At 45.9% G+C, this 20,511-nt stretch overlaps 1 protein-coding gene across 1 annotated transcript in view; it reads right to left on the reverse strand.

Annotated features, from left to right (window-relative positions):
- TIMM44 (translocase of inner mitochondrial membrane 44) overlaps positions 1-17,823 on the reverse strand; it is a 38,433-nt gene extending 20,610 nt beyond the window's left edge. The window contains 7 exon segments of the mRNA XM_070743847.1: positions 1,622-1,761; positions 4,173-4,322; positions 10,302-10,382; positions 11,545-11,688; positions 11,690-11,716; positions 15,517-15,621; positions 17,718-17,823. Of these exon segments, the coding sequence (XP_070599948.1) occupies positions 1,622-1,761; positions 4,173-4,322; positions 10,302-10,382; positions 11,545-11,688; positions 11,690-11,716; positions 15,517-15,621; positions 17,718-17,783 (713 nt within the window). The 5' untranslated portion in view covers positions 17,784-17,823.
- Positions 17,824-20,511: the final 2,688 nt, after the last annotated feature.

The raw sequence follows: 20,511 nt of genomic DNA on the forward strand, positions 1-20,511 counted from the left end.
GTTCCTTTGAAGACTTCTTCTTCTTATATCTTGGTCTGTGTCTGGCTGGGTGGGTTACCTTCTGAAATCATAATTAAAAGATATCCCTGGGCCGTCTGTCAGCCCTCAGATGGAGAATCAACAGCCCCCAGGTCTGATGAGGTGGCTGATGAGGAAGAGCTGGGTCCTGTGCCTGATAGGCAAATATTCCGAAGGCAGAGGAGAGGAGAGCAGTGGAAATCTATGGGCAGGTCCTTGACAGAGCCACCTCTGCTAGCAAAGCCCCACGCCAGCTCTGGGGATAAAAGGCAGGCGGTGGAGATGAATAGATGGGGCAGACAAACTACTCATCTCCCTGTCGAACAGACTTGTTAGCCTGCGGGGTAAGAGAGAATCTTTTTGCCGGCGCTCAAAGGAATCGTTGACTGATTTCAGAGGGTTTGTAATGTTTGGGCAGCTGGATTATGGAACACATTTTGCCTCCCCTGATGCTTCAGTTGCAGCCCTGGGTAAAATAGGCGCTCCTAGCCAAGGCTCATTCCCTGCCCCTGCCCCCCAATCACCCCACAGCAAGCTGCCTGCTCCCAGAGCCCCTGAGAAGGCCACGCCGAGTCTACGAGGAGAAGAGTGGCTTATAGAAACATAGAAGACTGATGGCAGAAAAAGACCTCATGGTCATCTAATCTGCCCTTATACTATTTCTTGTATTTTATCTTAGGATGGATCTATGTTTATCCCAGGCATGTTTAAATTCAGTTACTGTGGATTTACCAACCACATCTGTTGGAATTTTGTTCCAAGGTTCTACTACTCTTTCAGTAAAATAATATTTTCTCACGTTGCTTTTGATCTTTCCCCCAACTAACTTCAGATTGTGTCCCCTTGTTCTTGTCTTCACTTTCCTATTAAAAACACTTCCCTCCTGAACCTTATTTAACCCTTTAACATATTTTAATGTTTCGATCATGTCCCCCCTTTTCCTTCTGTCCTCCAGACTATACAGATGGAGTTCATGAAGTCTTTCCTGATACGTTTTATGCTTAAGACCTTCCACCATTCTTGTAGCCTGTCTTTGGACCCGTTCAATTTTGTCAATCTCTTTTTGTATGTGAGGTCTCCAGAACTGAACACAGTACTCCAAATGTGGTCTCACCAGCGCTCTATATAGCGGAATCATAATCTCCCTCTTTCTGCTTGTTATACCTCTAGCTATGCAGCCAAGCATCCTACTTGCTTTCCCTACCGCCTGACTGCACTGTTCACCCATTTTGAGACTGTCAGAAATCACAACCCCTAAATCCTTCTCTTCTGAAGTTTTTGCTAACACAGAACTGCCAATGCAATACTCAGATTGAGGATTCCTTTTCCCCAAGTGCATTATTTTACATTTGGAAACATTTAAACTGCAGTTTCCATTGCTTTGACCATTTATCTAGTAAAGCTAAATCATTTACCATATATATTATAAATCTAGATAGATGGATGGATGGATGGATGGATGGATGGAGATGGATGGATGGAGATGAATAGATGGATGGATGGATGGAGATGATGGATGGATGGAAGGATGGAAGGATGGAGATGGATGGAGATAGAGAGAGAGAGAGAGAGAGAGAAGGCCAATCCCACTCCTGACACCTACTCATTGGCTTCGAATATCCGCTCGTCTTTCAGCCTTTCACCGGAAGATTCGGTCCTTTTCCGGAGTCTCTCTGGACGCCTGTAAGGACCAGTCTGACCCAAGACGCTCTCGTCAATCTCCTTCCGGACGCTCTCCATGCCCTGGGAAGGGAAGAGCCGTTACATGACAGCCACACCAGACCCCACCAGAAGGAGACCAGCCTTGTTTCAGAAGGCCCTGAAGACGCGGTTCTGTCAAGAGGGCCTGGGTGGGCCAGAGCGGGACGGAGCCCATTAACTGGTGTGTGTGTGTGTGTGCTTGTGTCTGTATTATTATTTGTTATATTTATTTTATATGGTTTTAATATCCTTGTAAGCCACGTGCAAGCAGGCGTCGATATAAATTTCCTAAAATAACATAAAATGTCCGCGCACCAAGAAAAGGCCATTGGTGCTCACACTGTTGCATTGTGAACCAGCTATTGCTTTCAAATAGTCTTCAAGGGCAGCCCCAGGTGAGGGTGGATTGCAGTAGCCCAGCCGTGACCCTCTGCAGGTGTTTCTCATTGAAGGCACCTGTCAGGCCAAAGTCTTCATGTGGAGTGAGAGAGTTCGGCCTGACACAACACAAGGGGGGATGGGAGGGGTAGTGAGTAGTCAGAGGGGAAAAGTTACTAGACACAAGCAAAGATTCCTTTCTCCAAGCCAAGGTCACCGTTTGTTCTGCCTCAACTGAAGATAAGCCCCTGCACACAGACAGAACGAAAAGGGGGACATGATCGAAACATTTAAATATGTTAAAGGGTTAAATAAGGTTCAGGGGGGAAGTGTTTTTAATAGGAAAGTGAACACAAGAACAAGGGAACACAATCGGAAGTTAGTTGGGGGAAAGATCAAAAGCAACGTGAGAAATTATTATTTCACTGAAAGAGTAGTAGATCCTTGGAACAAACTTCCAGCAGACGTGGTCGGTAAATCCACAGTAACTGAATTTAAACATGCCTGGGATAAACATATGGAACAACCAATGGAACAACCTACCAGTGGATGTTGTGAACTCCAATACTCTGGACATTTTTAAGAGAAGATTGAACTGCCACTTGACTGGTGTACTATAGGGTTCCTGCTTCTATGTTTCTATGACTGGCTCTCGTGATGAACTTGTGGGTGTGGGGTATGTAAGATGAACCTTAACCCAGGTGGTATTCTGGGAGGTGTTCAGAATTGGAGTGGCTAGGGCGTACGCAACATGGTTCTGTTAATAAATCGAGCTCTGATTGAGAGAATTGGACTGGGACTTGGTTTACATAGAAACATAGAACCATAGAAGACTGACGGCAGAAAAATACCTCGTGGTCCATCTAGTCTGCCCTTATACTATCTTTTGTATTTTATCTTAGGATGGATCTATGTTTATCCCAGGCATGTTTAAATTCAGTTACTGTGGATTTATCTACCACGTCTGCTGGAGGTTTGTTCCAAGGATCTACTACTCTTTCAGTAAAATAATATTTTCTCATGTTGCTTTTGATCTTTCCCCCAACTAACTTCAGATTGTGTCCCCTTGTTCTTGGGTTCACTTTCCTATTAAAAACACTTCCCTCCTGAACCTTATTTAACCCTTTGACATATTTAAATGTTTTAATCATGTCCCCCCTTTTCCTTCTGTCCTCCAGACTATACAGATGGAGTCCATGAAGTCTTTCCTGATACGTTTTATGCTTAAGACCTTCCACCATTCTTGTAGCCCGTCTTTGGACCCGTTCAATTTTGTCAATCTCTTTTTGTAGGTGAGGTCTCCAGAACTGGACACAGTATTCCAAATGGGGTCTCACCAGCGCTCTATATAAGGGGATCACAATCTCCCTCTTCCTGCTTGTTATACCTCTAGCTATGCAGCCAAGCATCCTACTTGCTTTCCCTACCGCCCGACCACACTGCTCACCCATTTTGAGACTGTCAGAAATCACTACCCCTAAATCCTTCTCTTCTGAAGTTTTTGCTAAGAAATAACTATATTTTCTCAAGAGCTCCTGATACGTTTTATGCTCAAGACCTTCCACCATTCTTGTAGCCCGTCTTTGGACCCGTTCAATTTTGTTAATATCTTTTTGTCGGTGAGGTCTCCAGAACTGAACACAGTATTCCAAATGGGGTCTCACCGGCGCTCTATATAGCAGGATCACAATATCCCTCTTCCTGCTTGTTATACCTCTAGCTATGCAGCCAAGCATCCTACTTGCTTTCCATACTGCCTGACTGCACTGTTTTTGGACCCGTTCAATTTTGTCAATATCCTTTTGTAGGTGAGGTCTCCATTTATTTCTTAGGTGCTATTAGGAACGCTGACAGGTGCCCGAGATAAACCTCTGCAAAGGGAGCTGCCCCTAGAGCCAGATCCTGGGTGTCGATGGCCCAAAAACTGACCCCAGCTGTGCCCTGGACCCTTCACACAGGTTTCGGGAGGAATTAAGGACCCCCAGATCAACCGTCTGCCCTCCCTGGGCAGCTCTGGGTAGATTCATGCTCGGTCCAGGGATGAAATGCTACCAGTACCAAAGAAGGAGACTTGCCTGTGAAATGGCCTTGAATGCTGCAGTCCGGCCCAGTTTCTCTCCCCCCTTGGAGACGCTTTCTGCAGACTGCTTCGCCGTTTTGGCCGCCTCCTCCATCCCTTCCATAATCTTCCGGCCGATCTCGCTCTTGCTGACTTCATCAATGCTCTAAAACCAGAGGGGGGAGAAAAAGGAAAAAGGACAGGGTTGGAAGGGACCTTGGAGGTCTTCTAGTCCAACACCCTGCTTAGACAGGTAACCCTACACTACTTCAGACAGATGGTTATTCAACATCTGCCTAAAAACTTCCAGTGTTGGGGCATTCACACTTCTGTTCCATGGATCAATTGTTCTCACTGTCAGGAAATTTCTCCTGAGTTCTAAGTTGCTTCTCTCCTTGTTTAGTTTACACCCATTGCTTCTTGTTCTACCCTCAGGTGCTTTGGAGAATAGGTTGACTCCTTCTTCTTTGTGGCATCCCCTGAGATATTGGAAGGCTGCTATCCTGTCTCCCCTGGTCCTTCTTTTCATTGAACTAGCCATGCCCAGTTCCTGCAAATGTTCATTGTATGTTTTTTCCTCTGTCCTGCCGGGCTCTCTGGTATGAGTCTCCCAAAAATTCAAGGGTACAAATTTCAGACACACACGCACATTTGAAAGTTCAAAAACAATTTTCTTTATCACCAAAATTCAAAAGAAACAAAGCACCCTTTTTGTATTGCAAAGAGCACTCGTCCCAAAACAACCTGGCAGTCTGTACAATCCCCTTAATCAGTCCTTAAGTACTTAGCTAGCAGCTGTGAAGGAATGTCACAGCCCTCCTTCTTCCACAAAGTGAGACACATACACTTTGCTCTGCTTTGGTTTCAAAGATCTGATTTTTACTATTTTACCATTTTTACCATTTTATACTACTAATTATTAATTTTGTGAATTTTTCAATTTCTATTTATATGTATTTATATTGTGCCACATTTTATTAGCTTTTTACTTATTACTAATTTAATCTTTTTTAATATTGGGAGGGTTCGCTAATTAATGGATGATTGGAATGGAGTTAATCTTGTGCATGGAATGAATGATTGGTATGAGTGTGATGGTTGGGGTGGGTGGGAGTACAGTATGGATGAGATGATTGTGAGTAGTATGAATGATAGGTTTGGCCCACCTGACGCTCGGGAGACAGGAGAGGAAGGGGCACCGATCTCTGGGGTGGCAGAGGGCCGGAATATCCCTGTGTTGCTGGGGAGAGGCAGATACGGTGGGGGCCACAGAGTTAGCCGTTCCAGGGGAACGAGAGACCGTTGCTTAATAACGGTCCCTTGTTCCGGCTCCGTGAGCCCAATCTTGGGTACTGGTGATGAGTGTAACTCTGGCCCTGGACTCAGGTTGCTGCTGCTCAATGCCAGGTCGGTGGTAAATAAAGCTCTCCTCATCCGGGATCTGATCCTGGATGAGGAGGCCGACCTGGCTTGTATTACTGAAACCTGGCTGGGCCCGGAGGGAGGTGTTCCTCTCTCTGAAATTTGCCCAGCCGGGTTTCAGATATGGCATCAGCCTCGACCCCAGGGAAGGGGGGGAGGAGTGGCTATTATAGCCAGGGAGAGCCTTTGCCTGCGTAGACTCATTGCTCTGGAAATTGCAGGTTGCGAGTCTCTCTTGGTGAAGTTGGACTTAGGGGTTCAGGTGGGCTTATTTCTCACGTACCTGCCTCCCAGCTGCGTGTCAAAAGCCCTGCCTGTGCTACTCGAGGAGGTAGCCGGGTTGGCGGTGGAGTTCCCCGGACTCATTGTCCTGGGGGACTTCAACCTGTCGTCACTCGGCGAAACCTCTGGGCTGGCACAGGAGTTCATGGCCACCGTGACAGCCATGGACCTGACTCAAGTAGTAAAGGGTCCGACTCACGAGGGAGGGCACGCACCTGACATGGTATTCCTTTCCGAGCAATTGAGCAATGGTCCGAGACTAAGGGGCTTAGAAGCGTTGCCTTTGTCATGGTCAGACCATTTTCTGCTACGGCTTGACTTCCTGGCTCCAATCCTTCCCCGCAGGGAGGCGGAACCAATGAAGATGTTCCGCCCCAGACGCCTGATGGACCCAGAGGGCTTTCAGACGGCGCTTGGGGTTATTCCAGAGGCACTCATCCACAGTTCAGCGGAGTCCCTTGCTGAGGCCTGGAACAGGGCTGCGGCAGGGGCTCTTGACCGGATTGCGCCTTTGCGACCTCTCCGCGGCGCTAGACCCCGTGGAGCCCCATGGTTCAACGAGGAGCTCCGGGTGTTGAAACGGCAAAAGAGACGTCTAGAGAAGCGATAAGAGTAGGTCCGAATCTGATCGAACACTTGTAAGAGCTTTTATTAAGACTTACAAAGTGGCGCTCAAGGCGGCAAGATGCGCGTACCATGCCGCCTTGATTGCATCAGCGGAATCCCGCCCGGCTGCTCTGTTTAGGGTGACCCGCTCCCTTCTTAACCAGGGGGGAGTTGGGGAGCCCTTGCAGAGTAGTGCCGAGGAGTTTAACACGTTTTTCGCTGATAAAGTCGCTCAGATCCGGGCCGACCTCGACTCCAATTGTAAAACAGAGTCGACTGACAACGAGTCAATCGAGGTGACTGAGGCACGTACTTGTCCACCTGTCTGGGAAGAGTTTGATCTGGTGACACCTGATGAAGTGGACAAGGCCATCGGAGCTGTGAGTTCTGCCACCTGCTTACTGGATCCGTGTCCCTCCTGGTTGGTCTCGGCCAGCAGGGAGGTGACACGGAGCTGGGCCCAGGAGATTACCAACGCTTCCTTGGGGAGGGGAGTTTTTCCATCACTCTATAAAGAAGCGCTCGTGCGCCCCCTCCTCAAGAAGCCCTCCCTGGACCCAGCCGTACTTAACAACTATCGTCCAGTCTCCAACCTTCCCTTTATGGGGAAGGTTGTCGAGAAGGTGGTGGCACTCCAGCTCCAGCGGTCCTTGGAAGAAGCTGATTATCTAGGTCCCCAGCAGTTGGGTTTCAGGCCCGGTTACAGCACGGAAACCGCTTTGGTCGCGTTGATGGATGATCTCTGGCGGGCCCGGGACAGGGGTTTATCCTCTGTCCTGGTGCTCCTCGATCTCTCAGCGGCTTTCGATACCATCGACCATGGTATCCTTCTGCGCCGGTTGGAGGGGCTGGGGGTGGGAGGCACTGTTCTTCAGTGGTTCTCCTCCTACCTCTCTGGCCGGTCGCAGTCGGTGTTAGTGGGGGGTCAGAGGTCGGCTCCGAGGTCTCTCCCTTGTGGGGTGCCTCAGGGGTCGGTCCTCTCCCCCTTGCTATTTAACATCTACATGAAACCGCTGGGTGAGATCATCCAAGGACATGGGGTGAGGTATCATCAATATGCCGATGATACCCAGCTTTACATCTCCACCCCATGCCCAGTCAACGAAGCGGTGGAAGTGATGTGCCGGTGCCTGGAGGCTGTTGGGGCCTGGATGGGTGTCAATAGACTCAAGCTCAACCCGGATAAGACGGAGTGGCTGTGGGTTTTGCCTCCCAAGGACAATTCCATCTGTCCGTCCATTACCCTGGGGGGGGAATTACTGACCCCCTCAGAGAGGGTCCGCAACTTGGGCGTCCTCCTCGATCCACAGCTCACATTAGAAAACCATCTCTCAGCTGTGGCGAGGGGGGCGTTTGCCCAGGTTCGCCTGGTGCACCAGTTGCGGCCCTATCTGGACCGGGACTCACTGCTCACAGTCACTCATGCCCTCATCACCTCGAGGTTCGACTACTGTAATGCTCTCTACATGGGGCTACCTTTGAAAAGTGTTCGGAAACTTCAGATCATGCAGAATGCAGCTGCGAGAGCAGTCATGGGCTTACCTAGGTACGCCCATGTTTCACCATCACTCCGCAGTCTGCATTGGCTGCCGATCAATTTCCGGTCACAATTCAAAGTGTTGGTTATGACCTTTAAAGCCCTTCATGGCATCGGACCAGAATATCTCCGAGACCGCCTCCTGCCGCACGAATCCCAGCGACCGATTAGGTCCCACAGAGTGGGCCTTCTCCGGGTCCCGTCAACTAAACAATGCCGGTTGGCGGGTCCCAGGGGAAGAGCCTTCTCTGTGGCGGCGGCGGCTCTCTGGAACCAACTCCCCCCGGAGATTAGAACTGCCCTACTCTTCCTGCCTTCCGAAAACTCCTTAAGACTCACCTTTGCCGTCAGGCATGGGGAAACTAAACATCTCCCCTGGGCATGTTAATTTATACATGGTATGCTTGTGTGTGTGTTTGCTATTACATGGGGTTTTTCTTAAATCGTTAAATATTTTAATTAATTGGATTGTTGTGACTGTTTTTACTTGTTGTGAGCCGCCCCGAGTCTTCGGAGAGGGGCGGCATACAAGTCCAACTAATAAATAAATAAATAAATAAATAAATAAATAAATAAATAAAGTCGTGAAAAATCAACAAAGTCTGGAAACAGCAAGGCACAGTCCTGAAGAAACAATGATCAGATAATCTTCCACAATGGCCAAACTAGCATGCTGCTATTTATATCAGCAGCTCTAATTGCTGGAGCCCCACCCAAACACAGGTGGCCTCTCTTATCTCCTGTAGTATGTCCTCAATTGGTCTCTTCGATGAATAAGTCTGCCCCTGCGTGGGTCTAACATTTCCTCATCCGAATCGACCGAAGATAATGGAGATTGGCTTCCTGGGCTGTGTGCCAAGCCCCCCTCTTCCAAGTCACCCCCACCTTCTTCTTCGTCCGAGGAAACTGCACTCCCTGACTCTGTCAGCAATAAAACAGGCCTAGGACATGTTGACGTTTCCCCTGCCTCCACCTCCACATGCCCTGGGGCAGGAGCTGGGCCAGAGCCAACCACAACATCCTCCAGTCCCTTAATCATCTATGCTGCTCTTCTCTGCACTCTTTCCAGCGTCTCAACACCTTTCGGACATCGGGGCGACCAAAAGTGAATGCAGCATTCCACTTTTCCTCCTCCAGTTAGCCATTACTTTCATTTTCTTCTATAATGTTGTGGTTGGCTCTGGCCCAGCTCCTGCCCCAGGGAATGGGGAGGTGGAGGCAGGGGAAACTTCAACATGTCACAGGCCTGTGTTGTTGCCGACAGAATCAGATCAGAGTTTAGTTTCCTCGGACAAAGAAGAAGGTGGGAGTGACTCGGCAGAGAAAGGCTTGGCACACAGCCAAGGCAGTCAATCTCCCTTATCTTCCTTTGATTCAGATGATGACGTTTTGGACCCACGCAAGCGCAGAATTATGCGTAGAAGAGACCAAGTAAGAACATATTACAGGAAATAAGGGAGGCCACCTGTGTTTGGGTGGGGCTCCAGTAATTAGGGCTGCTGCTATAAATAGCAGCATGTGGGTTTGGCCATTGTGGAAGAATATCTGATCGGAGTTTGTCAGGAATCCTGTGTTTTCTGGACTTTGTTACTTTTTCACGCCTTGGAAAACAAAGCAGAGCAATGTGTGTGTCTCCTTTCGTTGGAAGAAGAAGGGGTGTGAAGTTTCTTCACAGCTGCTGGCTAAGTACTTAATGACTGCTTAAGGGAAATTGTACAGACTACCCGGTTGTTTTGGGAAGAGTGCTCTTTGCAATGCAAAAAGAGTGCTTAGTTTATTTTGACTTTTGTGATAAAGAACATTGTTTTGAATTTTCAAACGTGTGTGTGTGTCTGAAATTTGTATCCTTGAATTTTCGGGAGGCTCCTATCAGAGAGCCCGGCAGAACATATAATATGTTAAACTACCCTGTTTTCCCCCAAATAAGACCTGATAATAAGCCCAATCGAGCTTTTGAGTGCATGGCAGTAAGGCCAAGCGCTTATTTCAGGGTTTAAAAAAAATATAAGACAGAGTCTTATTTTCAGGGTTAAACACGATAATAAAAAAAAATGAAAACATAAAAGGAAGGAGGCCGACTCTCAGAGGAATCAGCATGGATTGCTTAACTCTGCAAGGAGTTGGGCGACCTATAAATTTAATAAATTAAATAAATTAGATTAAAATTAACTCTGGGCCTCCAGAAACCTGCTGGACCACCACGTGCACTACGCCAGGACTTTCTGGGCTCCGGAGAGAATTGCTAGCCGCTGGAGAAAGATGACCGAGGGGCGGAAGAGGCCTCTCTGGGCTTCTCACCTCTTTGACGGTGCCACCGATTTCTCCTAGTTTCTTCTTAAGCACTTCTGAGGTCTTGACAGTCTCGGACTCAATGGTTCTCTGCAAGAAGGAAACAGAAGTTGGTGATGCAGAGGTAGAGGTTAACTGGGCCTCCTCCTCCATCCACAGCTCACATTAGAGCACCGTCTTTCGGCTGTGGCCAGGGGGGCGTTTGCCCAGGTCCACCTGGTGCACCAGTTGCGGCCCTATTTGGACAGGGACTCACTGCTCACAGTCACTCATGCCCTCATCACCTCGAGGTTCGACTCCTGCAATGCTCTCTACATGGGGCTACCCTTGAAAAGTGTTCAGAAACTTCAGATCGTGCAGAATGCAGCTGCAAGAGCAATCATGGGATTTCCCAAATATGCCCATGTTACACCAACACTCCACAGTCTGCATTGGTTGCCGATCAGTTTCTGGTCACAATTCAAAGTGTTGGTTATGACCTATAAAGCCCTTCATGGCACCGGACCAGAATACCTTCAGGACTGTCTTCTGCTGCACGAATCCCAGCGACCGATCAGGTCCCACAGAGTCGGCCTTCTCCGGGTCCCGTCGACTAAACAATGCCGTTTGGTGGGACCCAGGGGAAGAGCCTTCTCTGTGGCAGCCCCGGCCCTCTGGAATCAACTCCTCCCCGGAGATTAGAGCTGCCCCCACCCTTCTTGCCTTTCGTAAATTACTCAAGACCCATCTATACCGCCAGGCATGGGGGAGTTGAGACACCTTTCCCCCAGGCTTTTTTATATTTATGTTTGGGTATGTATATGTTGTTTGCTTTTTTTAAATATGATAGGGTTTTATGTGCTTTTTAATATTAGATTTGTTTTCGCTGGAATATTGTTTTTATTGTTGTGAGCCGCCCCGGGTCTTCGGAGAGGGGTGGCATACAAATCTAATAAATTGAATTGAACTGAATTCCTTTAAATAGCAGAGAATACTTCCAAAAAGCCACATCAATTTTGTAAAAATATAATCTGAAATGTCCTGTTTTAGTATTAGTATTAAGATAAGGCAGCTGTGTTAAATCCTGACGCAGTCATGTTTGGAGTAGATCTATTTAAACACCTGGGGTAGGCGTGCCAAAGGTTTGCCATCACAGCTCTAAACCCTGTTGTGTTCGTAACCCGAGGACCGCCACCTGCCCCATTAAAAATATTTCTCCTGGCAGCTCAAAGCCAACAATCCCCCCCCCTCGGTGGCGGAGAAGCAAACGTACGTATTTCCGCCTGGCTTCCTGAAGGGCATCGGATTCTTCCAATTTCTTCGCTTCATCTCGGAATTTCTGGATGTTGTCCTTCATCTGCTTGTTCTTGGCCAACTCCTGCTTGATGTTCTCCACGAAGCCAGAGATAAAGCCTTTTCCGGTGGCCCGAGGAAGAACATCTAGACTAAAGAAAAGGTCACAGTTACACCTTGAAGCACAAAACCGGGCCTGCCTTGGACGTGAAAAATCAAGAAGAATCAGAATTTTATGAGGTTTGGCAAGAGGTATATATCTGGTGGGATACAAAGAAACAGAGATAACCATATTTTTACACTATTTTAAATATATCTGTACCTAGTAGTTATATTGTATTAGACAGTGATTATTAACAATATAAAGATAAACTCCTTCTTTCCTCTTCTACCATTTCTCTCTTTCTTTTCTTCATAGTTTATTTCAAGTCATAATTTAAAATTTTCTATATATTTTTAAATGTTTTATATGTGTTTTTACTTATTATCTTACAACTGATATATCTAAGTATTTTATAAATAATGATAAAGTTAGTTTATTTTTTTTATTTTTTTACTTATTATAAATATATGCCAATTCAAGTGATAGTACATTTATTCTAAGTCCAATCTTTATTATAAACTTTGAGAGGAGCAATTGTTGCTCCACTAAATGTTACATGTAATGTATGTTTTGTCTGTCTTTTCAATTTAATTTAAAAAAAAATTTTTTTTTTAAAAGAACATCTAGACTAAAGAAAAGGTCACAGTTACACCTTGAAGCACAAAACCAGGCCTGTCTTGGGCTCTCGGTTGGTACCCGGCTGCCCACAAGGCCTTATGGCTGAAGACAAATTTCCCATGGAGAAACATCTCAGGTCCTTTGGGCTGCAGCGATTCTCAGCCACCTGGGTCCTGATTGCCCCAAAGGGGCTTATTTTTCAGGAGGCAACTGGACAACTTTCCGTTTCATTTCTTTTGAATACGTTTCTCTTTTTATCCAAGAAGCTTCTTCAGTTCTGACCAGATTCATTCATTCATTCATTCATTCATTCATTCATTCATTCATTTGAATTCTATCCCCCCCCCCCCCAATCCTGTGGGACTCAGGGTCGCTTACAACAATATAAAACACAATATAATACAATAATAGAAGTCAACATTAATATTAAAACTAAACATATTAAAATAATAAAACACTTCTGCTTCTACTAGTTTTTCTCATCATTCCCATCATCCCCTTCCTCCCACATAGGACTGTATGACCGTAACTTGCTGCTTGTATCCTAAGATTTTTATTAATATTGATTGTTTCTTCATTGTGTGGACTTCAACTCCCAGAATTCCCCAGCCAGTATGTGGCTGGGGAATTCTGAGAAATGAAGTCTACACATCTTAAGAGTTGCCAAGTTTGAAAAACATTGATTTTGAAATTTTAAAATAGCCTTGTTAAACAATTGAGCTGAAAGTAGACATATGTTTTTTAAATTATTAGATTTGTTATAAATTGTTTTATTGTGTTGTGAGCCGCCCCGAGTCTACGGAGAGGGGCAGCATACAAATCTAATAAATAAACAAACAAACAAATAAATTGCTTATTTGACCCCTATGACAATCATTAAGTGCTGTACCACATGATTCTTGACAAATGTGTCTTTTTCTTTTATGTACCCTGAGAGCATCTGCACCAAGACAAATTCCTTGTGTGTCCAATCACACTTGGCCAATAAAGAATTCTATTCTATTCTATTCTATTAAGTACTGCTTAAAAAAAAAAAAAAAGCTTGACTCCCCCCTCTTCTCTGGGTAGCCCCTCAAATCCTGGAACACTGTTGATCACGATTTGAGCTTTTACAGGACAAATCAGCTGTAATTCATTTTTCTCGCCATGTATATTTATACATCTGAAGTAGAACGTTGTTGTTTTTCTGTGTCATATATTTGTGGGTATATGCATAATCCTCTTTTTAAAATTATTTATATTTTCATCATGTTTATGTATTGGAGGTAGTGACCCTTTGGGAGCTGTAGGCAACAAACTTTTATTTTAATGTATGCCAATTCAAGTGATAGTATATTTATTCTAAGTCCAATTTTTATTTTAAAACAGAAGCATTGTCTGATTCCAGTTGTTTATATCCTGTCTTTCTTGCTAATGGAATAATCACCCAAATCCTCTCTTTTGTTTCTAAGAACTGGTGACCTCAATTTACAAGGATATCCAGGGAACTTTCGCCCTGACAAATCTCAGGAAGGAAGACAGATTAACTAAATCTCTTCCCACCGTCTTATCTGGTCACCCTCCTCTGAAAGCTTCTTAAGGGCAGTTTCTTTCTGGCAGGGGAGCAAATCAACAGAGAAGCAATGGAATCTTTCATTTTAAAACCACCCTCTAGGCACCGACCCCCAAATTAGAAGATTTAAAAGCATCCCGGTCAGTCAGATTGGCTAAATACGAAGAACAATGAAAGGAATAAGGCGAGAAGAGAAAACCAAATTTTCCTTAGAGCTAACAATAGGACAAGTCATTCATAAAATGTAATAATTCTTAATAAAATCACGCAGGCCTCTCCTCTTCAGCTGATGACCAGAGCTTCTCTCCAGCTCCGTACCCCAATTTCTATCCCCGCCTATTCCTGTTTGGTGTGTTTCCTATTCTTCCTTTCATTTTTGCCTCCAGGCACTGCTACCTGTACTTTACCATAATGCAGAAAGTTCTGGATTTACAACCCATTTGTTTAATGACCATAAGAGCCGTGTTGGCATAGTGAGAATGCAGTAATGCAGGCTAAGTCATCAATCACTGCCAGCAGTTCGATCCTGACTGGTTCAAGGTTAACTCAGCCTTCGGTCCTCCCGAGGTGGGTAAAACGAGGACCCGGATTGTTGCGGGGCAAGAGGCTGACTCTTTAACCCACTTAAGCGGTATATAAGACTCTCCCTCCTTCCTTCCCATCCTCCTTCCATCACAACTTTTCTAACTTTTTCTTTAATAATAATAATAATAATAATAATAATAATAATAATAATAATATTTGTATGCCGCCCCTCTCCGAAGATTCAAATTCGCTGGCTGGGGAATTTTGGGAGTTTATTTATTTATTTATTTTATTTATTAGATTTTTATGCCGCCCCTTTCCGTAGACTCGGGGCGGCTCACAACACAATAAAAACACTTTATAACAAATCTAATAATTTACAATATAAAATATTAAAAGACCCCATTATTAAACAGACATACACACAAGCATACCATACATAAATTGTATAGGCCCGGGGGAGATATTTCAGTTCCCCCATGCCTGACGACAAAGGTGGGTTTTAAGGAGTTTGCGAAAGGCGAGTAGGGTAGGGGCAGTTCTAATCTCTGGGGGGAGCTGGTTCCAGAGAGTCGGGGCAGCTACAGAGAAGGCTCTTCCCCTGGGGCCCACCAACCGACATTGTTTAGTTGACGGGACCCGGAGAAGGCCCACTCTGTGGGACCTAATCGGTCGCTGGGATTCGTGCAGCAGAAGGCGGTCTCGGAGATATTCTGGTCCGATGCCATGAAGGGAAGTCCAAATATCTTCAAGTTGCCAAGGTTGGGAAACACTGCCTTACAGCCCTCTCTAAGCGTTTTACAGAGTCAGCCTATTGCCCCCAACAATCTGGGTCCTCATTTTACCGACCTTGGAAGGATGAAAGACTGAGTCGACCTCGAGCCCACTGAGATTCGATCTGCCAAACCACTGCGCCACCGAGGCTCATTATGACAGTTGCAGCATCCCAGGGTCGTGATCACAATCTGTGACTTTCTGACAAGTAAAGTCAGATTCACTTAACAACCATGTTACTAACTTAACAAATGCAGTGATTCACTTAACAACTGCAGCAGGAAAAGGCACTTAACCACTCTCTTTGCTTAACATTGCAAAACTTCTGGGCTCAGTCGTAGTGGTTAAGCCCTGGACTCCCTGTTGGGTCATCAACGCACCTGATAATATTCTAACGCCAATCTACTCGTCCGGCACACGCAGGCCGGGTGCTGCACAGGGCCAGAGCATTGTCGGGATATAAGCCACGCATTTAAGAGATATTTCTAGGATTAGAAGAAAAGAAAAACGTGTCATTAACATTTCCCCCTCGGGACAGCTTTGCTGAGAACGGCCAAGGAAAGAGCTTGGTCTGTAAACAGGGTGAACATAAGACGAGCCATGCTGAATCAGGCCAAAACCCATCGAGTCCAGGTTCAGTTTTGGGACCTTTACTTTTTAAATTATTCATTAATGATTTGGCTGTAGAAGTAAATAGTGAGGTAGCAAAGTTTGCTGACGACACTTAATTGTTCCGGGTAGTGAAAAGTGAAACTGATTGTCGGGAGCTCCAGAAGGATCTCTTGAAATTGAGTGAGTGGGCAACAAAGTGGCAAATGCATTTTAACCTAAACAAGTGCAAAGTTATGCACATAGGGGCAACGAACCCCAATTATACCTAACAACTGATGGGGACAAAACTTTCTGAGACAACCCAAGAAAGGGATCTTGGGGTTTTGGTGGACAGCTCAATTAAGATGTCAACCCAGTGCTCAGCAGCAATAAAAAAAAGCAAATTACATGCTTGGCATGATTAGGAAGGGAATTGAAAATAGGTCAGCAAGCGTTGTATTTGCCTCCGTACAAATAGATGGTGAGACCACACTTGGAGTACTGTGTACAGTTCTGGACACCGCACCTCAAGAAAGATATACAGTGTTCCCTCGATTTTCGTGGGGGATGCGTTCCGAGACCGCCCGCAAAAGTTGAATTTCCGCGAAGTAGAGATGTGGAAGTAAATACACTATTTTTGGCTATGAACAGTATCACAAGCCTTCCCTTAACACTTTAAACCCCTAAATTGCAATTTCCCATTCCCTTAGCAACCATTTAGATTATTACTCACCATGTTTCTTTATTAAAATTTATTTTAAAAAAATATTTATTAAAGGTGGACGAAAGTTTGGTGATGATATATGACATCATCGGGCAGGAAAAACCGTGATATGGGGGGGAAACCACAAAGTATTTTTTAATTAATATTTTTGAAAAACCGTGGTATAGACTTTTCGCGAAGTTCGAACCCGCGAAAATCGAGGGAACACTGTAATGAAACTGGAAAAGGTGCAAAAAAAGGGCAACAAGAATGATCAAGGAAATGGAGCCCCTCCCTTACGATACCAGGTTGCAACGCCTCGGTCTCTTCAGCCTTGAAAGATGGTGTTTAAGGAGTGACTTGATCGAAGGGTATAAAATCATGCATGGGATAGAAAAGGTGGATAGAGAGGGACGGCATACAAATCTAAATAATAAATAAATAAATAATAAAGACAATGGGGCCCTCCCTAAAGCTCATAGGTAAGAAAGTGAGGACAAATCAAGGGAAATATTTCTTCACCCAGAGGGTCCTTGGTTTATGGAATCCCCTTCCAGAAGAGGTCGTGACAGCTGTCAGCCTTGATAGCTTCAAGGCAGGATTAGACAGATTCGTGGATGCCAAGCATATAGATGGTTATTGAAATGGATGTCCATGTGCCGCCTCTATGTTGGTTGAGGCAGGCAGGGTTCCCTTGGGTCCCATTTGTTGGGGGTCAAGGGAAAGGGAGGGTCTTGCCTTCTCTTTCTGCTCAAAATCCCCATGGACAATTGGGGGGCCACTGTGTGACACAGAATGCTGGACTTGATGGGCTTTAGCCTGATTCAGATGGACTCGTCTTATTTTCTAATAACTCTTTAGTGCCTTTCTGTCCAAAACTCTTCTGGCCGCCAAATTTGGACAGCCCTGCACTAGGAGTTCAACTGATGGGGGTGGGGGGTGGCACTCTCTAGCTTTTGCAAGATCCCAGTTCGAATCCCAACAACTGAGATCCACGTGGGGGGGGAAGGTCCTTGGGAGTATCTCTGGCACAAAAAGCGAGGCCTACCCCACCCCGGTCAAGGGACCCGTGTGCGGACCTGATCAAACCCGTTGCATGCGGGGCTTCTTCGGGGCTCAGCCAACCCCCGCGCCCGGCAACCCCTTCGGATCCCCGCCTTCCCCGTGCTGGAGAGCCCGCTGACTTCAGCCTCAGGCAACCCCGGCCTGATGGGACCCACCCGGGAGGCGTACTCGGTTGAGAAGGCCTCCCCCGCCCGCCACCACCTGGCTCTCCCTCCGGCTTACCCGGCAGCCCCAGGACGCGACCGCCGCCATCTTTGGGCTAAGGAAGCCTGGTGGGCATGGAGCCATGCGGCGCTGGGAGATGACGTCAGAGCGCGACGAACGCTTGCATACTGTTGCGTCACGCGCGCAGGCGCAGTAGGGAGCGGGAGGTGGCGGCCACGTGCTTTTCAAGGACCGATGACTTGCAACCGCCCCTCTGCTTCTGGGGCTTCAGCTGCGGGCCAGAGAAAGGCCGAGAGCTTCCCCTGGGCTGGCTCCGGCAGGTGTCCCCCGCCCCCCAAGCCGCTCAGCGACTCTTCTAGGGAAAGGAGGGAGAGAAAGGAAAGGGAAAACGGAGAAAGGAAGGCGGAGAGATGGTAGGAAGGGGGAAAGATGGTAGGAAGGAAGGAGAAAGGTGGTAGGAAGAGAAAACGTTGGTAAGAAGGGAAGGAGAAAAGAAAGAAAAAGGAAGAGAAAGATGATAGGAAGGAACAAGGAACAGGGGGGGAAAGATGGTAGGAAGAAAGAAAGGTGGTAGGAAGGAGAAAGGGGGGGAAAGGGCAGGGAAAATATTTACTGACCCCTCGCATCCTGGACAGTTTCAACTCCTACCCACAAAACGTCGTTACAGAGCACTGCATACCAAGAGTGTTTAGAAACTTCAGGTCGTGCAGAATGCAGCTGCGAGAGCAACTATGGGCTTCCCTAGGTATGCCCATGTCACCGCAGTCTGCATTGGTTGCCAATCAGTTTCCGGTCACAATTCAAAGTGTTGTTTATTACCTATAAAGCCCTTCATGGCATCGGACCAGGATATCTGAGACCGCCTTCTGTCGCACGAATCCCAGCAACCAGTTAGGTCCCACAGAGTTCGTCTCCGGGTCCTGTCGATGAAACAATGTCATCTGGCGGGACCCAGGGGAAGAGCCTTCTCTATGGCAGCCCCGACCCTTTCGAACCAGCTCCCCCCGGAGATTAGGATTTCCCCCACCCTCCTTGCCTTTTGTAAATTTCCTTAAAACCCACCTGTGGTCAGGCATGGGGGAATTGAGTCATCTCCCCTGGGCCTATACGGTTTATGCATGTATGTTTTGCTTTTAAATAAGGGGTTCTTAGATATTTTTTAAATATTAGATTTGTTACTGTACATTGTTTTTATTATTGCTGTGAGCCACCCTGAGTCTGCGGAGAGGGGCGGCATACAAATCTAATAAATAATAATAGTAAAAGACTAGACGCAAGAACAGCTTTTCCCCCGAATGCCATCACTATACTAAACAAATAATTCCCTCACCACTGTCAGACTTTTTACTAAGTTTGCACTTCTATTTCTACTAGTTTTTTCTCATCATTCCTATCATCCTTCATCATTCCTATCATCCAACATGAGAAAATATTATTTTACTGAAAGAGTAGTAGATCCTTGGAACAAACTTCCAGCAGACGTGGTTGGGAAATCCACAGTAACTGAATTTAAACATGCCTGGGATAAACATATATCCATCCTAAGATAAAATACAGGAAATAGTAAAAGGGCAGACTAGATGGACCAAGAGGTCTTTTTCTGCCGTCAGTCTTCTGTTTCCTCCCAGTTAGGACTGTATGACTAACTTGTTGCTTATATCCTTAAGATTTTTATTAATATAGTTTCATTGCTTATTTGACCCCTGACAATCATTGTTGTACCTCATGACTCTTAACAAATGTCTTTTTCTGTTATGTACACTGAGAGCATCTGCACAAAAGACAAATTCCTTGTGTCCAATCCCACTTGCCCAATAAAGAATTCTATTCTATTCTACAGGTAGTAGATAGAACTTGTTTCAAAGGCCCCCCCCCATAAAAGGGGGGGCTTGTGGTTGCTTTTGACACATCCCTTGCAGCATCCCCACAGACACGTGATCCCAATCCAGACGCTTGGCAACTGTCGTATTTACGTCGAGCAGAGTCCCAGGGTTACGTGATTCCCTTCTGCAGCCTAACAACCGATGGGGGAAGCCAGGGTCACTTTAACCATGTCGCTAACCAAACATCTGCACTGATTCACTTAAGTCAGTGTTTCCCAACCTTGGCAACTTGAAGTCCAAATATTTTCAAGTTGTCAAGGTTGGGAAACACTGACTTAAGTGCAGCGGGAAAGGCAGCAAAGCAGCCCAAAACCTGCTTAGCGACTGTTCTCACTTAGCGGCGGTCATTCTGGGCCCCATTGTGGTCATAAGTCCAGGATCCCCTGTGCCACTGAGAATATTTTGATAGCTGCAACCCCAGGGAGCTTTCAGCAGGGCTGTGTGATGCCAGAGTCCGGGGCCAAGGGAGTTTAAAGTCAGCAAGGACACTTTAGATACAAATACGCTGCCCACAAAAATAAAGGCAACACTCAAATAACACACACTCATTGAATACTTTGTTCTGTACAAAATGTTGTTGCTGACAACAAAATGACATTGTCAGTGTTGCTTCCTAAGTGGACAGTTTGATTTCACAGAAGTTTGGTTTACTTGGAGTTATATTGTGTTGTTTTTTTGAGCAGTGTGTATATACATACATACATACATACAGTACATATACATACATACATATATATGTACTGTATGTATCAGCAAAAATGTGATACATACAGAATATATTTGTATGCCGCCCTGAGTCTTCGGAGAGGGATGGCATACAAATCTAATAAATTATTATTATTGTTGTTTGTTAGTATGAATAAATTAACTGCCTTGAAATGACCCTGGATTGGGCCTAGAGGCAAAAAGGAGCTGTGACCTTCCTTCAATATACCAGGGTGATCCGACATAAAAAACATACAGCCCCT

Source organism: Erythrolamprus reginae, chromosome 1 (assembly GCF_031021105.1).
Source record: "Erythrolamprus reginae isolate rEryReg1 chromosome 1, rEryReg1.hap1, whole genome shotgun sequence".
NCBI lineage: Eukaryota > Metazoa > Chordata > Lepidosauria > Squamata > Dipsadidae > Erythrolamprus > Erythrolamprus reginae.